The 16,168-nt window shown below is 42.1% G+C and overlaps 1 protein-coding gene across 1 annotated transcript in view; it reads right to left on the reverse strand.

The window, feature by feature from the left end:
- The window catches only part of LOC139275025 (clavesin-1-like), a 119,238-nt gene that overhangs the window by 39,128 nt on the left and 63,942 nt on the right, over positions 1-16,168 (reverse strand). Inside the window, exon 4 of the mRNA XM_070891896.1 lies at positions 11,989-12,224. Coding sequence (XP_070747997.1) covers positions 11,989-12,224 — 236 coding nt within the window. The remainder of the gene's footprint in view (positions 1-11,988; positions 12,225-16,168) is intronic.

The raw sequence follows: 16,168 nt of genomic DNA on the forward strand, positions 1-16,168 counted from the left end.
GAATGTGGGAGGCCAGCCAGGAGTATGTTGGAGGAGTCAAGTTTAGATGTAACAAAGGCAAGGATGAGGGTTTCAGCAACAGATGAACTGAGGTGGGGCGGAGGCGGGCAACATTACGGAGGTGGAAATAGGTGGTTTTAGTTATGCCATAGATATGTGGCTGGAAACTCATTTCAGGGTCAAAAATGACACCTAGGTTGTGAACAGTCTGGTTTAGCCTCAGATAGATGCTAGGGAGAGGGATAGAGTCTGTGATTAGGGACATGATTAGGGAATGCAGTTTGTGGTGGGGACTAAAGACAATGATTTCAGTCTTCCCAGTATTTAATTGGAGAAAATTTCTGCTCATCCTATCCTGGATGTCGAAGCAACAATTTAGAGACCATGGAGGGGTCGAGAGAAATGGTGGAGAGGTAGAGCTGGGTGTCGTCAACGTACATGTAGAAACTGACTCCGTGTGTTCGGATGATATCGCCAAGGGGCAGCATAAAGATGAGAAATAGGAGGGGGCCAAGGATAGATCTTTGGGGGACACCAAAGGTAACGATGCAGGAGTGGGGTGATGACTGCAGATTTGAAGGAGAGAGGAACAGTACCTGAGGAGAGAGAACCGTTAACAATGTTGGCTAACATGGGAGCCAGAAAAGGAAGTTGGGTGGTCAGCAGTTTAGTAGGAATAGGGTCAAGGGAGCAGGAAGTGGGTGTCATGAACAAGATGAGCACGGAGAAGTAAAGAGGGGAGATCAGAGAGAAACTGGAGAAAGATAAAAGTTTAGAACTAGGGCAAGGGGGAACCTCGGAGGAACTTTGCCCCCGTGGGCTAGGAGAAGGAATGGAACTGGAAGAGTTATGATTGGATGGTCTCAGTCTTTGAGACAAAGAGTCAATGAGCTCCTCACACTTGTTGTTGGAGGTGAGTGTGGTGGAGATAGGGGAGAGGGGTTTAAGAAGACGGTTAGCAATAGAGAATAATAACTGGGGGTTACCTTTGGAATAGTATCTCCTAACCAAGTCAATACTATGACAATAGGTTGTCTCCAATTCCATGCACTTTCATTTTTGGTAACAGCCTCCTGTGTCGAATGCCACCTGGAAGTCCATATAAATAACATCCATAGACATTCTCTTATCTCCCACATTAGTAACTTCCTCAAGAAATTCAACTAAATTAGTTAGAAATGACTTACCCATTACAAATCCATATTGGCTCTTTCTGATCAGTTCATATTTGTCCAAGTGCTCAGTCACTCTGTCCCTAATGACAGATTCTAGAAACTTTCCCACAACAGACGATAGACTAATAGGTCAAAAATTTCCTAGGTTTTTCTCTCTTAGAAACATAAAAAATAGATGCAGGAGTAGGCCATTCGGCCCTTCGAGCCTGCACCACCATTCAATAAGATCATGGCTAATCATTCACCTCAGTACCCCTTTCCTGTTTTCTCTCCATACCCCTTGATCCCTTTAGCCATAAGGGTCGTATCTAACTCCCTCTTGAATATATCCAATAAACTGGCATCAACAACACTCTGCGGTAGAGAATTCCACAGGTTAACAACTCTTTTGAGTGAAGAAGTTTCTCCTCATCTCAGTCCTAAATGGCTTACCCCTTATCCTTAGACTGAGACCCCTGGTTCTGGACTTCCCCAACATCGGAACATTCTTCCTGCAGCTAACCTGTCCAGTCCCGTCAGAAATGTATATGTTTCTATGAGATCCCCTCTCATCTTTCTAAACTCCAATGAATACAACCCAGTCGATCCAGTCTCTCCTCATATGTCAGTCCTGCCATCTGGGAATCAGTCTGGTGAATCTTCGCTGCACTCCCTCAATAGCAAGAATGTCCTTCCTCAGATTAGGAGACCAAAACTGAACACAATATTCAAGGTGTGGCCTCACCAGGGCCTTGTACAACTGCAATAAGACCTCCCTGCTCCTATACTCAAATCCCCTAGCTATGAAGGCCAACATACTATTTGCCTTCTTCACTGCCTGCTGTACCTGCATGCCAACTTTCAATGACTGATGTACCATGACACCCAGGTCTCGTTGCACCTCCCCTTTTCCTAATCTGCCGCCATTCAGATATTATTCTGCCTTCGTGTTTTTGCCCCCAAAGTGGATAACCTCACATTTATCCACATTATACTGCATCTGCCATGCATTTGCCCAGTCACCTAACCTGTCCTTTCTTAAATAATGGAGTGATATTGGCAGTTTTGCATTTAAGAGGAAAATTCCTGAATCAAGAGAGCATTGGAAGATCACGATCAAAGCATCTACAATTGCCTCACCTACTTCTTTTAATACCCTAGAGTGGAAGCCATCAGGTCCTGGAGATTTGTTATTTTCTCCAATCCCGAACCTCACTTTCCTCTCCAAAGACTTTGAATGCCAAATTCAAGCCCATCTAATGTGCAGCTTCAAGTTTGAATCTTTCTCATCAGTTTTCTGCTTCTGACACAACAATAAAACGGTTCTAATCAATGTCACATGATTTGCTTGGTATATTTCCCTCCTTGTGCTCCTTTGCTCTCTGCAGCGTTTGATGGATGACCATACTATCCTCCTCCAACTTCTCTGTTGTTCCACTCTTGCCCATCCAATCATCGGTGAACAAAAGGGTTCCCAAAACAGACCTCTGTGGAACCCTACTGGTAACATTCTCCTAGGCAGGTGAAAATCCCTGTACAATTACCCTCTTGGTTCTATTGGTCAACCAGTTAAGTATCCATTGCAAAATATTTCCCACTATATTTATTTTCAGTACCAGCTTTTCTAGAGGAACTGTATCAAAGGCCTTACTGAGATCCAAGTTCGCCACAAACACTATCTTACCCTTATCAAGCTCTTTTGTCACACCCTCAAAGGAAACCAGTAAGTTAAATTGACAAGACCTCCCCTTCATGAATCCATATTAGCTACCTTTTATGATTTTATTTCAATCCAAATGCTCCATGATCTCATCTTTAATTAGAGTTTCCATAACTTTACCCACCATGGACATCAAACTCACTGGTCTGTAGTTTCCTTTTCAAAAAATAGGAGTAACATCTGCCTTTCTTCAGTCCCCAGGCACTTCTCCATAAAACCATATCTGAGCCAAATTCCTTGGGTTGTGATTCTGGTGGTTGCAGAGTCAATGGGAGGGCATCTCATTCATGTGGGACAGGCAAGCACAAATGCCACTTTGACCACATCTCCAATGTCTGCACAAAAGGCAAGCAAACAACATGCCAAGGTGAGGGAAGTTAGTACTGGAGAATTTCTGTCAGCCAGTGTCAGCATTTCCAGACCACTGATTGAGAATGTCAATTTATTGCTAATTATTGTCAAATTCGAAACAGTTTTATGCTGTGAAACAATGCCCAATAGGAACTGGATTGAAATTCACCAAATAGATTTCATATAGGACCCTTACAGCCATCAAAGAGAGCAGACTTTTATCCCATAAATTGGGCATGGTTTGAACCCAGGTCCCAGAGGTGATAGGACATTGGGCCGTAAATTGCGGCCTCTCCAGGTGCGTATGATGTGCGCACGCGCCCGGAGGGGCTCCGCAAGTTCCGGGTTTAGGCACGCAAAGCGTAAGAGTTTTAAAAGATAGAAAAAATTAATTTTATTACTTATTTTTATATTTAAAAACCCTACCCATGAAGGTAAGTTTATGTTTAACACTAATAAAACAATTATTAAAAAACATTCAAAAAATAAATATTTTTTACAAAACATTGAATTTAATCTCTATTACTTTTTAAAAAGTGAAATGTTCTTTTTATTTATGTGTGTATTTTCTTTGTTTTTAGGGGTATTCTCATTGATAATAATAGGAGCTCGGAGCTCCCATTACTATGAATGCAAATACTATATTGTGATTGGTGGTCCAGGCCCATGTGATTCCAGGAAGCGCTTACGCTCCTGAGATGCGAGGGCCTCTGTGCTAGGCTGCGCAGCTAGTCCTTGGAGCGAGACCACCAGGTACTTTCAGAATTTTTTTTGCGGTCGGAGGCATCCGCCCTCAGGAAGCCTCCGACCTCAATGCTTGGGCCATTATCTAATCATTGTACCACCTGATCTCTACCCTACCCACCCCCAGCAGAAAATCGGTATACTTTTTATCCCTTGGCTTGGCAAATTAACAGATGATTTGCTGCCACAGGGAATCTGGCAGGCAAATTACAGCATTCCATTAACTAAAGACTATTAGCAGCCATGTCTTAAGTTGCCTAGGTCACACTGTCTGGAATTCCCCCTGTAAACCCTCCTTAAAACTCATCCCTTTGACGAAGCTTTTGGTCAACCCACTTAATCTTTCCTCTTTGGCTCGGTGTCTGTTCTTTATTCACGACTCTGTGAAGCACATTGGGAAACCTTTCTACATTAAAGACGGTATATAAATACATTCCTGTTCTTATTCTTACTGGTGGTTCCAGCTGCAGCTTGTATTTGATGCTGCTGCTTTGTTCTGGGATGAGACTCTGTGGGGAATTCTTGGTTTTCTGATAAATCAGGAATTCTGCCTGCAATGGAGTCCAATCCTGGGAAAAAAGTATCAGATAGGAGCTGCAGTCAGGAACAGCAATGAGGAAGTAGAATGACTCTGTGAAATGGGGAAGGGTTAGGCAGGGAGAATGTTCTTTGAATTGAGGAGGTGGGGGGGGGGGGTGTAGAGGGAAAGAATGCTTCTGTGAAGGGGAAGGGAATGCCTCTGTGAAAGAGGAAAGTAGCTGCTGATGATTAGAATGGGCCTAAGCTCCAGTATTAGTATATTTCTGTCTATTGAGATTGCTCAATGTTAGCAGAAAACTGTATTTTTTTTCTGCAGAAGATAATGCTTTCTCCCCCATGCTCTGCTGGACCATTTAACCCAAACAGAAGTCTGTTTTTCAGATAATAAATCATATCTGTGCCTCTTTTAGATTTAAAGGAAAGAAAGCCTGAGGCCTTCCTGGCAGATACATAGTCACCAATCAAACAATACAAGCTGTGCTATTTTACCAAGCTACCACTGGCCTCCTGTTGACCTAATTAAGTGAAAGGCATCCACAGTGAAACAGCAGTTAGAATATTGTTAAGTTCCTGTAATTCACTGATGTATCTAGGAGAGAATCTATTTTCTACAACTCATGAGTTCCTTCAAGAGAACTTAAGGTAGGACGAACATCTTCAAATAATTGTGCATGCATTTAGTTAAATGCTGAATTGTAAAGCAAAAATATTTTTGTCATTTGATATGTTACTAGGAAAAATGTAAAATCTATTTCTCTTACTTTTAGATTCATCTACAATGAAGTGAGTGTAAATGTTTAATAAACAAAGTGTAAATTACATCGTAATCTAGTCTCATTTTGTTAATGTTATTTTTAAGAAAGAAAATGCATTGGATTCAGAGATATGAGTGGAATTGTGACGTAAATTATGAAACCAGCCATGGAAATGTTATATTACACCTTCTAGATATGGTTGCACTGCAAAAGCCTGTATATTTGTGATTGATGATTCTATTGTTCACCAGTGGTCTTCATCAATGATACACCGCCCAAACCTGGTATTCAAACTGGTGTGCAGCCTAGCTTGGGAGCATTAGTTTCACTTTGTCAAGACGGCTAGATGTGTTTTAAATAAGTTGGCTTTGCAACTTAGCAGCACAATTACATACAGTGTCCTTCTCCTTCAGCAGTCTATAATATGTTAGCTCATGGACAAGCCTCCAATGAGCTGAGTTTTGTTCCCATCTCTCGATAATGATGGAGAATTTCACCAATGTGACTTCTATAGCACAGCCTTTGCAATAAGTTTTTTTTGCATTTTACCAGAACCAGACACTGGACATGCTTCTACTTACAATATGAGCAGAGTGGTATATTAGATTAGACTGACCAGACGTCCTTGCTTTCTCTACTTTACCAGTTTACCTGTATGGTGCACTGTGGGGTTTTTTATTGAATAAGGGAAGGCAAACACTCAATTCTCCCACCGAGAAGAGGTTTGTGAATCTGAAACCTTCTGAGACAGAGGGTGTTTCATGGATAATCTCAGTCTGTTGGGAACAGATTTAAAATTGAGAAATTACAATTTAGGATATGAGTAGATGGTACAGCACTATTGCCAGAACACACACAAGATTTGGTGATTTGATGTATCTAAACTGCACAGCTGGGCAACTGTCTGCCTGTCCCGCGCAACCTGGGACAGGCTTTTCCAATGTGAAGTTTCTGGTCAAAACTTTGAATGGGACACGCAGCCAGTTAAAGGGGCCACGCACCCAAAACAATTGTGGGGGAACATTGTCTGTGTGTCCCCAGATTTGGTTTTGAAAATATGGTCACTCTATATTAGATGATAATGCCCCATTAAAATGATGTCTGCATCAACAATTCAAATCTGCTCTAAGTGGTACTGCAGTGGTTACTCTTCCCACTCCTGGACTGTTACCTCTGGTGTCCCCCCAAGGATCTATCCTTGGCCCCCTACTATTTATCATCTACATGCTACCCTTGGTGACATCATCTGAAAACACAGCATCAGTTTCCACATGTACGTTGATGACACCGAGCTCCACATCACCACCACTTCTCTCAATCCCTCCATGCTCTCTAATTTATAGAATCATAGAAACATAGAAATTTACAGCACGGAAGGAAGCCATTTCGACCCATCGCGTCCGCGCCGGCCGACCAAGAGCTATCCAGCGTAATCCCACTTTCCAGCTCTTGGTCCGTAGCCCTGTAGGTTACGGCACTTTAAGTGCACATCCAAATATCTTTTAAATGTGATGAGGGTTCCTGTCTCTACCACCCTTTCAGACAGTGAGTTCCAGACCCCCACCACCTCCTGGGTGAAGAAAATTCTACTCATATCTCCTCTAAACCTTCCCCCAATTACTTTAAATCTATGCCCTCTGATTGTTGATGCCTTTGTCAAGGGAAACAGGTCCTTCCTATCCACTCAATCCAGGTCTCTCATAATTTTATACACCTCAATCATATCTCCCCTAAGCCTCCTCTGTTCCAAAGAAAACAGACCCAGCATCTCCAATCTTTCCTCGTAGCCAAAATTTTCCAGTCCAGGCAACATTCTTGTAAATCTCCTCTGCACCCTTTCCAGTGCAATCACATATTTCCTGTAATGTGGTGACTAGAACTGCACACAGTACTCCACCTGTGGCCTAACCAGTGTTTTATACAGTTCAAGCATAACCTCCTTGCTCTTGTATTCCATGCCTTGACTAATAAAGACAAGTATTCCATATGCCTTCTTAACCTCCTTATCTACCTGGCCTGCTACCTTCAGGGATCTGTGGCCTGCACTCCAAGGTCCCTTTGTTCCTCTACACTTTTCAGTGTCATACCATTTAATGTGTATTCCCTTGCCTTGTTAGACCTCCCCAAATGCATTACCTCATACTTATCCAGATTGAATTCCATTTGCCACTGTTCTGCCCACCTGACCAGTACATTGATATCTTCCTGCAATCCGCAGCTTTCTTCTTCATTATCAACCACACAGCCTATTTTAGTGACATCTGCAAACTTCTTAATCATACCCCCAACATTTAAGTCTAAATCATTAATATATAACACAAAAAGCAAGGGATCCAGCACGGAGCCCTGCGGAATCTCACTGGATACAGCCTTCCAGTCACAAAAACACCCATCAACCATTACCCTTTGCTTCCTGCCTCCGAGCCCCCTTTGTACTTTTCCATAACTACCCTAAATCTTACTGAATTATGATCACTAGCACCAAAATGCTCTCCCATTGATACCCCTTCAACCTGCCCCTCTTCATTTCCCAAAACCAAGTCCAGAACCGCCCCCTCCCTTGTTGAGCTTGTTACATACTGTCTAAAGAAGTTCTCCTGAATGCATTTTAGGAATTCCGCATCCTCTGTGCCATTCACACTATCTTTTTCCCCGTTAATATTAGGGTAGTTGAAATCCCCTACTATTACAGCTCTATAGTTTTTGCACTTCTCAGTAATTTTCCCACATATTTGTTCTTTCCTTCTCCCTCCGACTGCTTGGGGATCTATAGTACACTCCTAGTAGTGCAATCGCCCCTTTTTTGTTTTTTAATTCAACCCATATGGCTTTGTTTGATGACCTCTTTAACATATCATCCGTTCTCACAGCTGTATTTGTTTCTTTAATCAATACTGTGACACCCCTCCTTTATTACCCCCCTCTCTATCCCATCTAAAAACCCTGTAACCAGGAATGTTGAGCTTCCATAATTGCCCTTCTTTCAGCCATGTCTCAGTAATAGCTATAATATCGTACTCCCAAGTGTCAATCTGTGCTCTCACCTCATTTGTCTTATTTCCTATACTCCTTGCATTGAAGTATATATCATTTAGTATTGCCAAACTCCCCTGTTGTCTATTTTCCAGCCCTTGTTTCCTCTGTCTTCCAAATTCACTTTCTACTTCTACTTCTCTGCTGCCAAATTCCAGCTTTGCTTCTCTTCCCACTGAATCTATTCTCCGGTTCCCATCCCCCTGCCAAGCTAGTTTAAACCCTCCCCAACAGCACTAGCAAAACCTCCCGCAAAGATTCTGGTCCCGGCTCTGTTGAAGTGCAACCCGTCTGGCTTCTACAGGTCCCACCTCCCCCAGAAACGGTCCCATTGCCTCAGGAATCTAAAGCCGTCCTGCCTGCACCATCTCTCCAGTCACGTATTCATCTTCTCTATCCTCCTATTTCTGTACTCACTAGCATGTGGCACCAGCAGTAATCCGGAGATTACTACCTTTGAGGCCCTGCTTTTTAATCTCTCTCCTAGCTCCCTAAACTCTGCTTGCAGGACCTCATCCCTCTTCCTACCTATGTCATTGGTCCCGATATGGACCACGACCTCTGGCTGTTCACCCTCTCGCCCCAGAATGCCTTGCAGCCGCTTGTCAGATTTGTCAGATTGCTTGTCTGACATTCAGTACTAGATGTGCATAATTTTTGTCCAATTAAATATTGGGAAGACCAAAGCCATTGTCTTCGGTCCCCGCACAAACTCCATTCCCTAGCCACCGACTCCATCCCTCTCCCATCCCTCTCCCTGTCTGAGGCTGAACCAGACTGTTCGCAACCTTGGTGACATATTTGAACCAAAAGTTAGCTTCTGACCACATATCCACAGCATAACTAAAACCACATATTTCCACCTCCATAACATCACCCATCTCTGTCCTTGCCTCAGCTCATCTGTTGCTGAAACCCACATCCATGCCTTTGTTCCATCTAGACTTGACTATTCCAACACACTCCTGGTCGGCCTCCCAGATTCTACCCTATGAAACTTGAGGTCGTCCAAAACTCGGCCGCCCGTATCCTAACTCGCACCAAGTCCCGCTCACCTATCATCATCATCATCATAGGCAGTTCCTCGGAATTGAGGAAGGCTTCCACTCCTGAAGTGAGTTCTTTGGTGGCTGAACAGTCCAATACGAGAGCCACAGACTCTGTCACAGATGGGATAGATAGTCACTGAGGGAAGGGGTGGGTGGGACTGGTTTGCTGCACGCTCTTTCCGCTGCCAGCGCTTGATTTCTGCAAGCTCTCGGCATTGAGACTCGAGGTGCTCAGCGCCCTCTCGGATGCAATTCCTCCAATTAGGGTGGTCTTTGGCCAGAGTCTCCCAGGTGTCAGTGGGGATGTCGCACTTTATCAGGGAGGCTTTGAGGGTGTCCTTGTAACGTTTCTGCTGCTCACCTTTGGCTCGTTTGCCGTGAAGGAGCCCCGAGTAGAGCACTTGCTTTGGGAGTCTCGTTTCTGACACACGAACTATGTGACCTGCCCAGCGGAACTGATCGAGTGTGGTCAGTGCTTCAATGCTGGGGATGTTGGCCTGGATGAGGATGCTGATGTTGGTGCGCCTGTCCTTCCAGGGGATTTGTAGGATCTTGCGGAGACATCACCCCTGTGCTCGCTGACCCACAATGGCTCCCAGTTAAGCAACACCTCGATTTTTAAAAGTCTCATCCTTGTTTTCAAATCTCTCCAAGGCCTTGCCTCTCCCTATCTCTGTGATCTCCTCCAGCCCCACACGCTCCTCTAATTCTGCCCTCTAGAGCATCTCTGATTTTAATCGCTCAACCTCTCTGCCTCTCTATCTCTCTTTACTCCCTTAAGAGGCTCCTTAAATCTTACCTCTTTGGTCAAGCTTTTGGTTATCTGCCCTAAATTCTCCTATGTGGCTAGGTGCCAAAGTTTTTGTCTTATAATACTCCTGTGAAGCGCCTTGGGACAGCTTACTATGTTAAAGGCGCTATATAAATTAACCATATATGACTTGGAAGCCAAGCTGGACGATGTCCACAGACATGAGGAGAATACTCATATCAACAATTCAAAGTCCAAAACCAGTAAGAATCCTACTCTTGTTACTGACACGGAGAATGACAAAAGAAAAAACAAAGATCTTTGGATTCAGTGCATGCAGACCAAAAGACTCTGTTGTCAATGTCAGTGACCAAGATAACTTCTTTGGTAGACCACAGATCGTTCAGCAAAAACAATGCATTTCCAGGGTAAAAATGGCCCAATATAAGCCACCACATACCAATCAGTATAGACTGCCAACTTAAAAAGCTGATCATTGCCTTACTTACATAGGTAGTTAAGGGGAGGTTAAGGGGAGATTTAATAAAAGGTGTTCAAAATTATGAGGGGTTTTGATAGTAAATAAAGGAAAACTGGTTCCACTAGTAGAAGGGTCAGAAACCAGAGATCAGAGATTTGATAACTGGCAAAAGAAGCAGTTGGGAGAGGAGGAGAAATGATTTTATGCAGCGAGTTGTGATGAGCTGGAATGCACGGCCTGAAAGGGTGGTGGAGGTAGACTCAATGGTAACTTTCAAAAGGGAATTAGATATGTACTTCAAAAGGAAAAGTTTTCAGGGCTATGGAGAAAGAGCAAAGGAGTGGTACTAATTGGATAGTTCTTTCAAAGAGCTGGCTCAGGCACAATGGGCCGAGTGGTCTCCTTATGTGCTGTATGATTCTATATAAATACAAGTTATTGTTATAGTTTCCATCAGAGCCCCTCTGATGACGAATACCACAGGAGAAAGCTGGAGTGAGTTGTCTGAGTTGCTTTAAAAATGTGACATTAGTTTTGATCTCTGGCGCGCAGTATAGTGATCAATAGGCTGAAGTATGAACAGGATAGTAGTCAAAAGTCATCATTTAAAGGGTCTTTATCATTCAGTAATCAATTAGGTAGTAAATTGAGACAAGCATAGTAATATAATTAGTGATATGATCATGAAATGGATCTACTTTTTTTAATTCATAAAAATGAAACATAAAGGCAATGCAGTGATACACTGCACTGCAGCCCCAGACACTGTTCCATGGAAAGTTAGAGCACAGCCCTAAACCTGTGATCCTCGTGCAAGCTAAGTTCCTGATCTCAGCCATTTTCGTGTAGCAAAACACCAAGCAGGGGTAAGAAGCTTCCCTACAAAAACGGAGCGGCTGTAATTTTGATTTTATGCGACAGTGTAAAATGTTAGTGAATTGGCAGATCATTTTATATCTGGCCAGATTTATTTCCATTGAAGTCAAAATTACCCCCGGAGAGTCACAGATGAGTTCCCACTGTACACTGTTCCTAACTAAGTCTGCCTAACACCCCAGAGAGTCATCACTGCCCCTTTAAATTAATTTCTGCTAAATTTCTAACTTGGATTGAAATCACTATGGAAATTAGTGCTGTTGATTACAACAACACTGATTTACTTAAATACACCTTGAACTCCTTGAATCACTATAACATTTTTACAATTTGATTTTGTTCTCATTTTCTCTCCTTCTTCTGTTCTGTCTGCCGCAGTGCTATGCCATATGGTGCATTTGCCATTACATTTTTGGGAGACTTTAATTTTACATTATTATTAAATGCATTGAAAAACAGACAGGAATATATGCAGATTTTGAAAGCTGCAATGGAAATCCAGTGAAACAGCTGATGTAATTAGACTGTACAAACCTCTTCATATGCTTGGGAGAACAATTGCTATCACGACTATCCAGCATGTCTTTCACATGTATCGAGTTGTAGGAATTGTAGGTATATTCAGTATCATCATTGTACTCCGGACCTAGCAGTGTCCGTGCCCAGGTCCCCATATCATATGGGGGCAGGGTGCCTCCAAACTCAGATGGCAAATATTCTGGATGGATTAGCTGGTGCAGACTGTTCAGGTTGTTGCCATGGAGAAAGATCTGGGACAAAAAGAATGAAATGCAAAAAGCAATCATAAAATAGTGGTAAATTAAAATTAATCGTGCCAAACTGAATTGTATCCAGGTTAGAAAAACTAAAATTTCTATTAAATGAAGTTTTATTTTAATTAAAATCTCAAATATCCAACATCTATGAAATGCATAAATAATTTTGCCTGTGAGTATTTATAGATAGATAAATAGTTCTTCTTATTGTTTTTGGTAGGAAATCGCTCCTGCTGAGGTGAAGTAGTAACCAACACAGTTTAGTGGTGTAATCCACTGCATGCTGTTATATGTTGCTACAGGTTTCAATGGCTCTGAGATATCATCATGCTGGCTGTGAAGCCCTTCACTGGAGGAATTCAGCTCCTTAATAATTTTTCAGGCTTTCAGCCAAAGCTGAAGCTCTGAATGGCTCCAAATAGAGAGAACTGATTCTGCCAATGGTGTTAAGATGCTCAGTTTAAAACATTCCAATTCTCAAATGCATGAAGCACGCTGTTTATCACAAGACTGCAAAATAATTACAGATGAGTAAGGCTAATTAGCCCATCTTCGCTCATCCAACCAGGAAGACCCTACAGCCCCTTCACCCATTCCCCATTGTGGCATCCAGTTTTTATCAGCGCTGCCCTTTTTTTCTTCTAAATATCAATGCAACATTTTTCTTTAGTGACCTACATCTAAGCAGATATCTTCTTCAATAAACCTTTACATTTTTTAAACATTGACTTCAATGGAAAAGAAGATCAAGTGCAATGTAAAAGGGGCTGCTAATTCGCCATGAGCCTGGTTCATACGACTGCCCAAGACCAAGTTCATCCCCAGTAACTTTACAAAAGAATTGCAATGTACTTTTAGAAAGAACCGTGTCTTCATCTAAAAATGGTTTACAATTAAAGATCAATTTTCAAATGTAGTTTACAAGAGACAAAAAATGGATACCACCTTCCTGAAGACAGCAATACATTTCTGAATCAAAATAAAAATGTAACAAGACTGTTTTTTTGCTCACTTGTTCTAAAACACATGCGTACTGCACTGCATTGTTGGAACAAAAGTCATTACATAATTCACAAGCAGAGCTTGAGAAGGCAGGCCTATGCATAGCCAACTTAAACCCAGTCGACCATTTGGTTTGCTTCTCTGAGCTAAATCTTGGGCTGAGTACATCTATTGCCTATATACAAGTTGTCTATGTCTTCAACACTTCCACTCACCTAAAACAAGGAACTAAGAGCTAAGAGGTAAGATGTATTCATCAAAATTCTAATTCATACAACTAAGTTATTAAGCATTTAAAATTAGTTAAAGGCTACTCTTGCAACCGTTCGATGTCACGTTTCAAGTGCTCAACAATACATTATTGTCAAGCATAATAGTGACATCTTGTGGCTGAAAGTAATTCCCTTGTTCTTGATAAATCTGGATCACAGATGACAGCTTGAGCTGGTCTTGAGTTTCTCTGCCTTTGGATAACTTTGGTAACCATTACAAACATTCCGTTAACTAATAGATAACACAATCCTGAAAAATCTTAAAGTGATCAAAGTACAAGTTCTGAGAAAGGATCCATACCCAAAACATCTAATTTATTCTCTCCATAGATGCTGCCTGACCTGCTGAGTGTTTCCAGCAAATTATTTTGTTCAAATTTCCAGCATTTGCAATGTTTTGCTTTTTGTTCAAAATACAAGTGTTGTGGCTCGGAACTTTCATGTAATTTGTATGCTTCTACTTAAATAGCTTATTTAAAAAGATCTCTCAGCATAATGTAAAAGACTAATTTTAATCAAACACTTTTAGCCTACATCACACTATCACCATAGCACTGGTGAAAATAATTTTCACTTCACACCAACACTAAGAAGATGTACTGTAAATCCAGATTCAGGCACAGACTGACTCCACATTAAAGCAGATAATCCAGAGTCAGGCTGACTCTGGATTTACACTGTAATATCTGAGTAATGTTGATCTGATTGACAATGCAGTTGAACAAATGAAATAAGTGCAAATAACAAGGTTATTTTTTCATCATTAATGACTATTTGCTAATTTAGAATGTTTCAAATAGTGGTCTTATATTATTTATCACTGAGCAATTTATTTATTTGAATCTATCCTTGATGAACAAAGGATATATGGATGTGGTCAGTGGCAGGAACTGTTTAAAAAGGTCTAATTAGAAACATAGAAACATAGAAAATAGATGCAGGAGTAGGCCATTCGGCCCTTCGAGCCTGCACCGCCATTCAATGAGTTCATGACTGAACATGCAACTTCAGTACCCCATTCCTGCTTTCTCACCATACCCCTTGATCCCCCTGGTTGTAAGGACTACATCTAACTCTTTTTTGAATATATTTAGTGAATTAGCCTCAACAACTTTCTGTGGTAGAGAATTTCACAGGTTCACCACTCTCTGGGTGAAGAAATTTCTCCTCATCTCGGTCCTAAATGGCTTACCCCTTATCCTTAGACTGTGACCCCTGGTTCTGGACTTCCCCAACATTTGGAAAATTCTTCCTGCATCTAACCTGTCTAAACCCATCAGAATTTTAAACGTTTCTATGAGATCCCCTCTCATTCTTCTGAACTCCAGTGAATACAAGCCCAGTTGATCCAGTCTTTCTTGATATATCAGTCCCGCCATCCCGGGAATCAGTCTGGTGAACCTTCACTGCACTCCCTCAATAGCAAGAATGTCCTTCCTCAAGTTAGGAGACCAAAACTGTGCACAATACCCCAGGTGTGGCCTCACCAAGACCCTGTACAACTGTAGTAACACCTCCCTGCCGCTGTACTCAAATCCCCTCGCTATGAAGGCCAACATGCCATTTGCTTTCTTAACCGCCTGCTATACCTGCATGCCAACCTTCAATGACTGATGTACTATAACACCCAGGTCTCGTTGCACCTCCCCTTTTCCTAATCTGTCACCATTCAGATAATAGTCTGTCTCTCTGTTTTTACCACCAAAGTGGATAACCTCACATTTATCCACATTATACTTCATCTGCCATGCATTTGCCCACTCACCTAACCTATCCAAGTCACTCTGCAGCCTCATAGCATCCTCCTCGCAGCTCACACTGCCACCCAACTTAGTGTCATCTGCAAATTTGGAGATACTACATTTAATCCCCTCGTCTAAATCATTAATGTACAATGTAAACAGCTGGGGCCCCAGCACAGAACCTTGCGGTACCCCACTAGTCACTGCCTGCCATTCTGAAAATTACCCATTTACTCTTTGCTTCCTGTCCGCCAACCAGTTCTCAATCCACGTCAGCACACTACCCCCAAATCCATGTGCTTTAACTTTGCACATTAATTTCTTGTGTGGGACCTTGTCAAAAGCCATCTGAAAGTTCAAATACACCACATCAACTGGTTCTCCCTTGTCCACTCTACTGGAAACATCCTCAAAAAATTCCAGATTTGTCAAGCATGATTTCCCTTTCACAAATCCATGCTAACTTGGACTTATCATGTCACCTCTTTCTAAATGTGCTACTATGACATCCTTATTAATTGATTCCATCATTTTACCCAGTACCGATGTCAGGCTGACCGGTCTATAAATTCCCTGTTTTCTCTCTCCCTCCTTTTTTAAAAAGTGGGGTTACATTGGCTACCCTCCACTCCATAGGAACTGATCCAGAGTCTATGGAATGTTGGAAAATGACTGTCAATGCATCTGCTATTTCCAAGGCCACCTCCTTAAGTACTCTGGGATGCAGACCATCAGGCCCTGGGGATTTATCGGCCTTCAATCCCATCAATTTCCACAACACAATTTCCCAACTAATAAGGATTTCCCTCAGTTCCTTCTTCTTACTAGACCCTCTGACCCCTTTTATATCCAGATGGTTGTTTGTGTCCTCCTTAGTTAATACCGAACCAAAGTACTAGTTCAATTGGTCTGCCATTTCTTT

Source organism: Pristiophorus japonicus, chromosome 1 (assembly GCF_044704955.1).
Source record: "Pristiophorus japonicus isolate sPriJap1 chromosome 1, sPriJap1.hap1, whole genome shotgun sequence".
Taxonomy (NCBI): Eukaryota; Metazoa; Chordata; class Chondrichthyes; family Pristiophoridae; genus Pristiophorus; species Pristiophorus japonicus.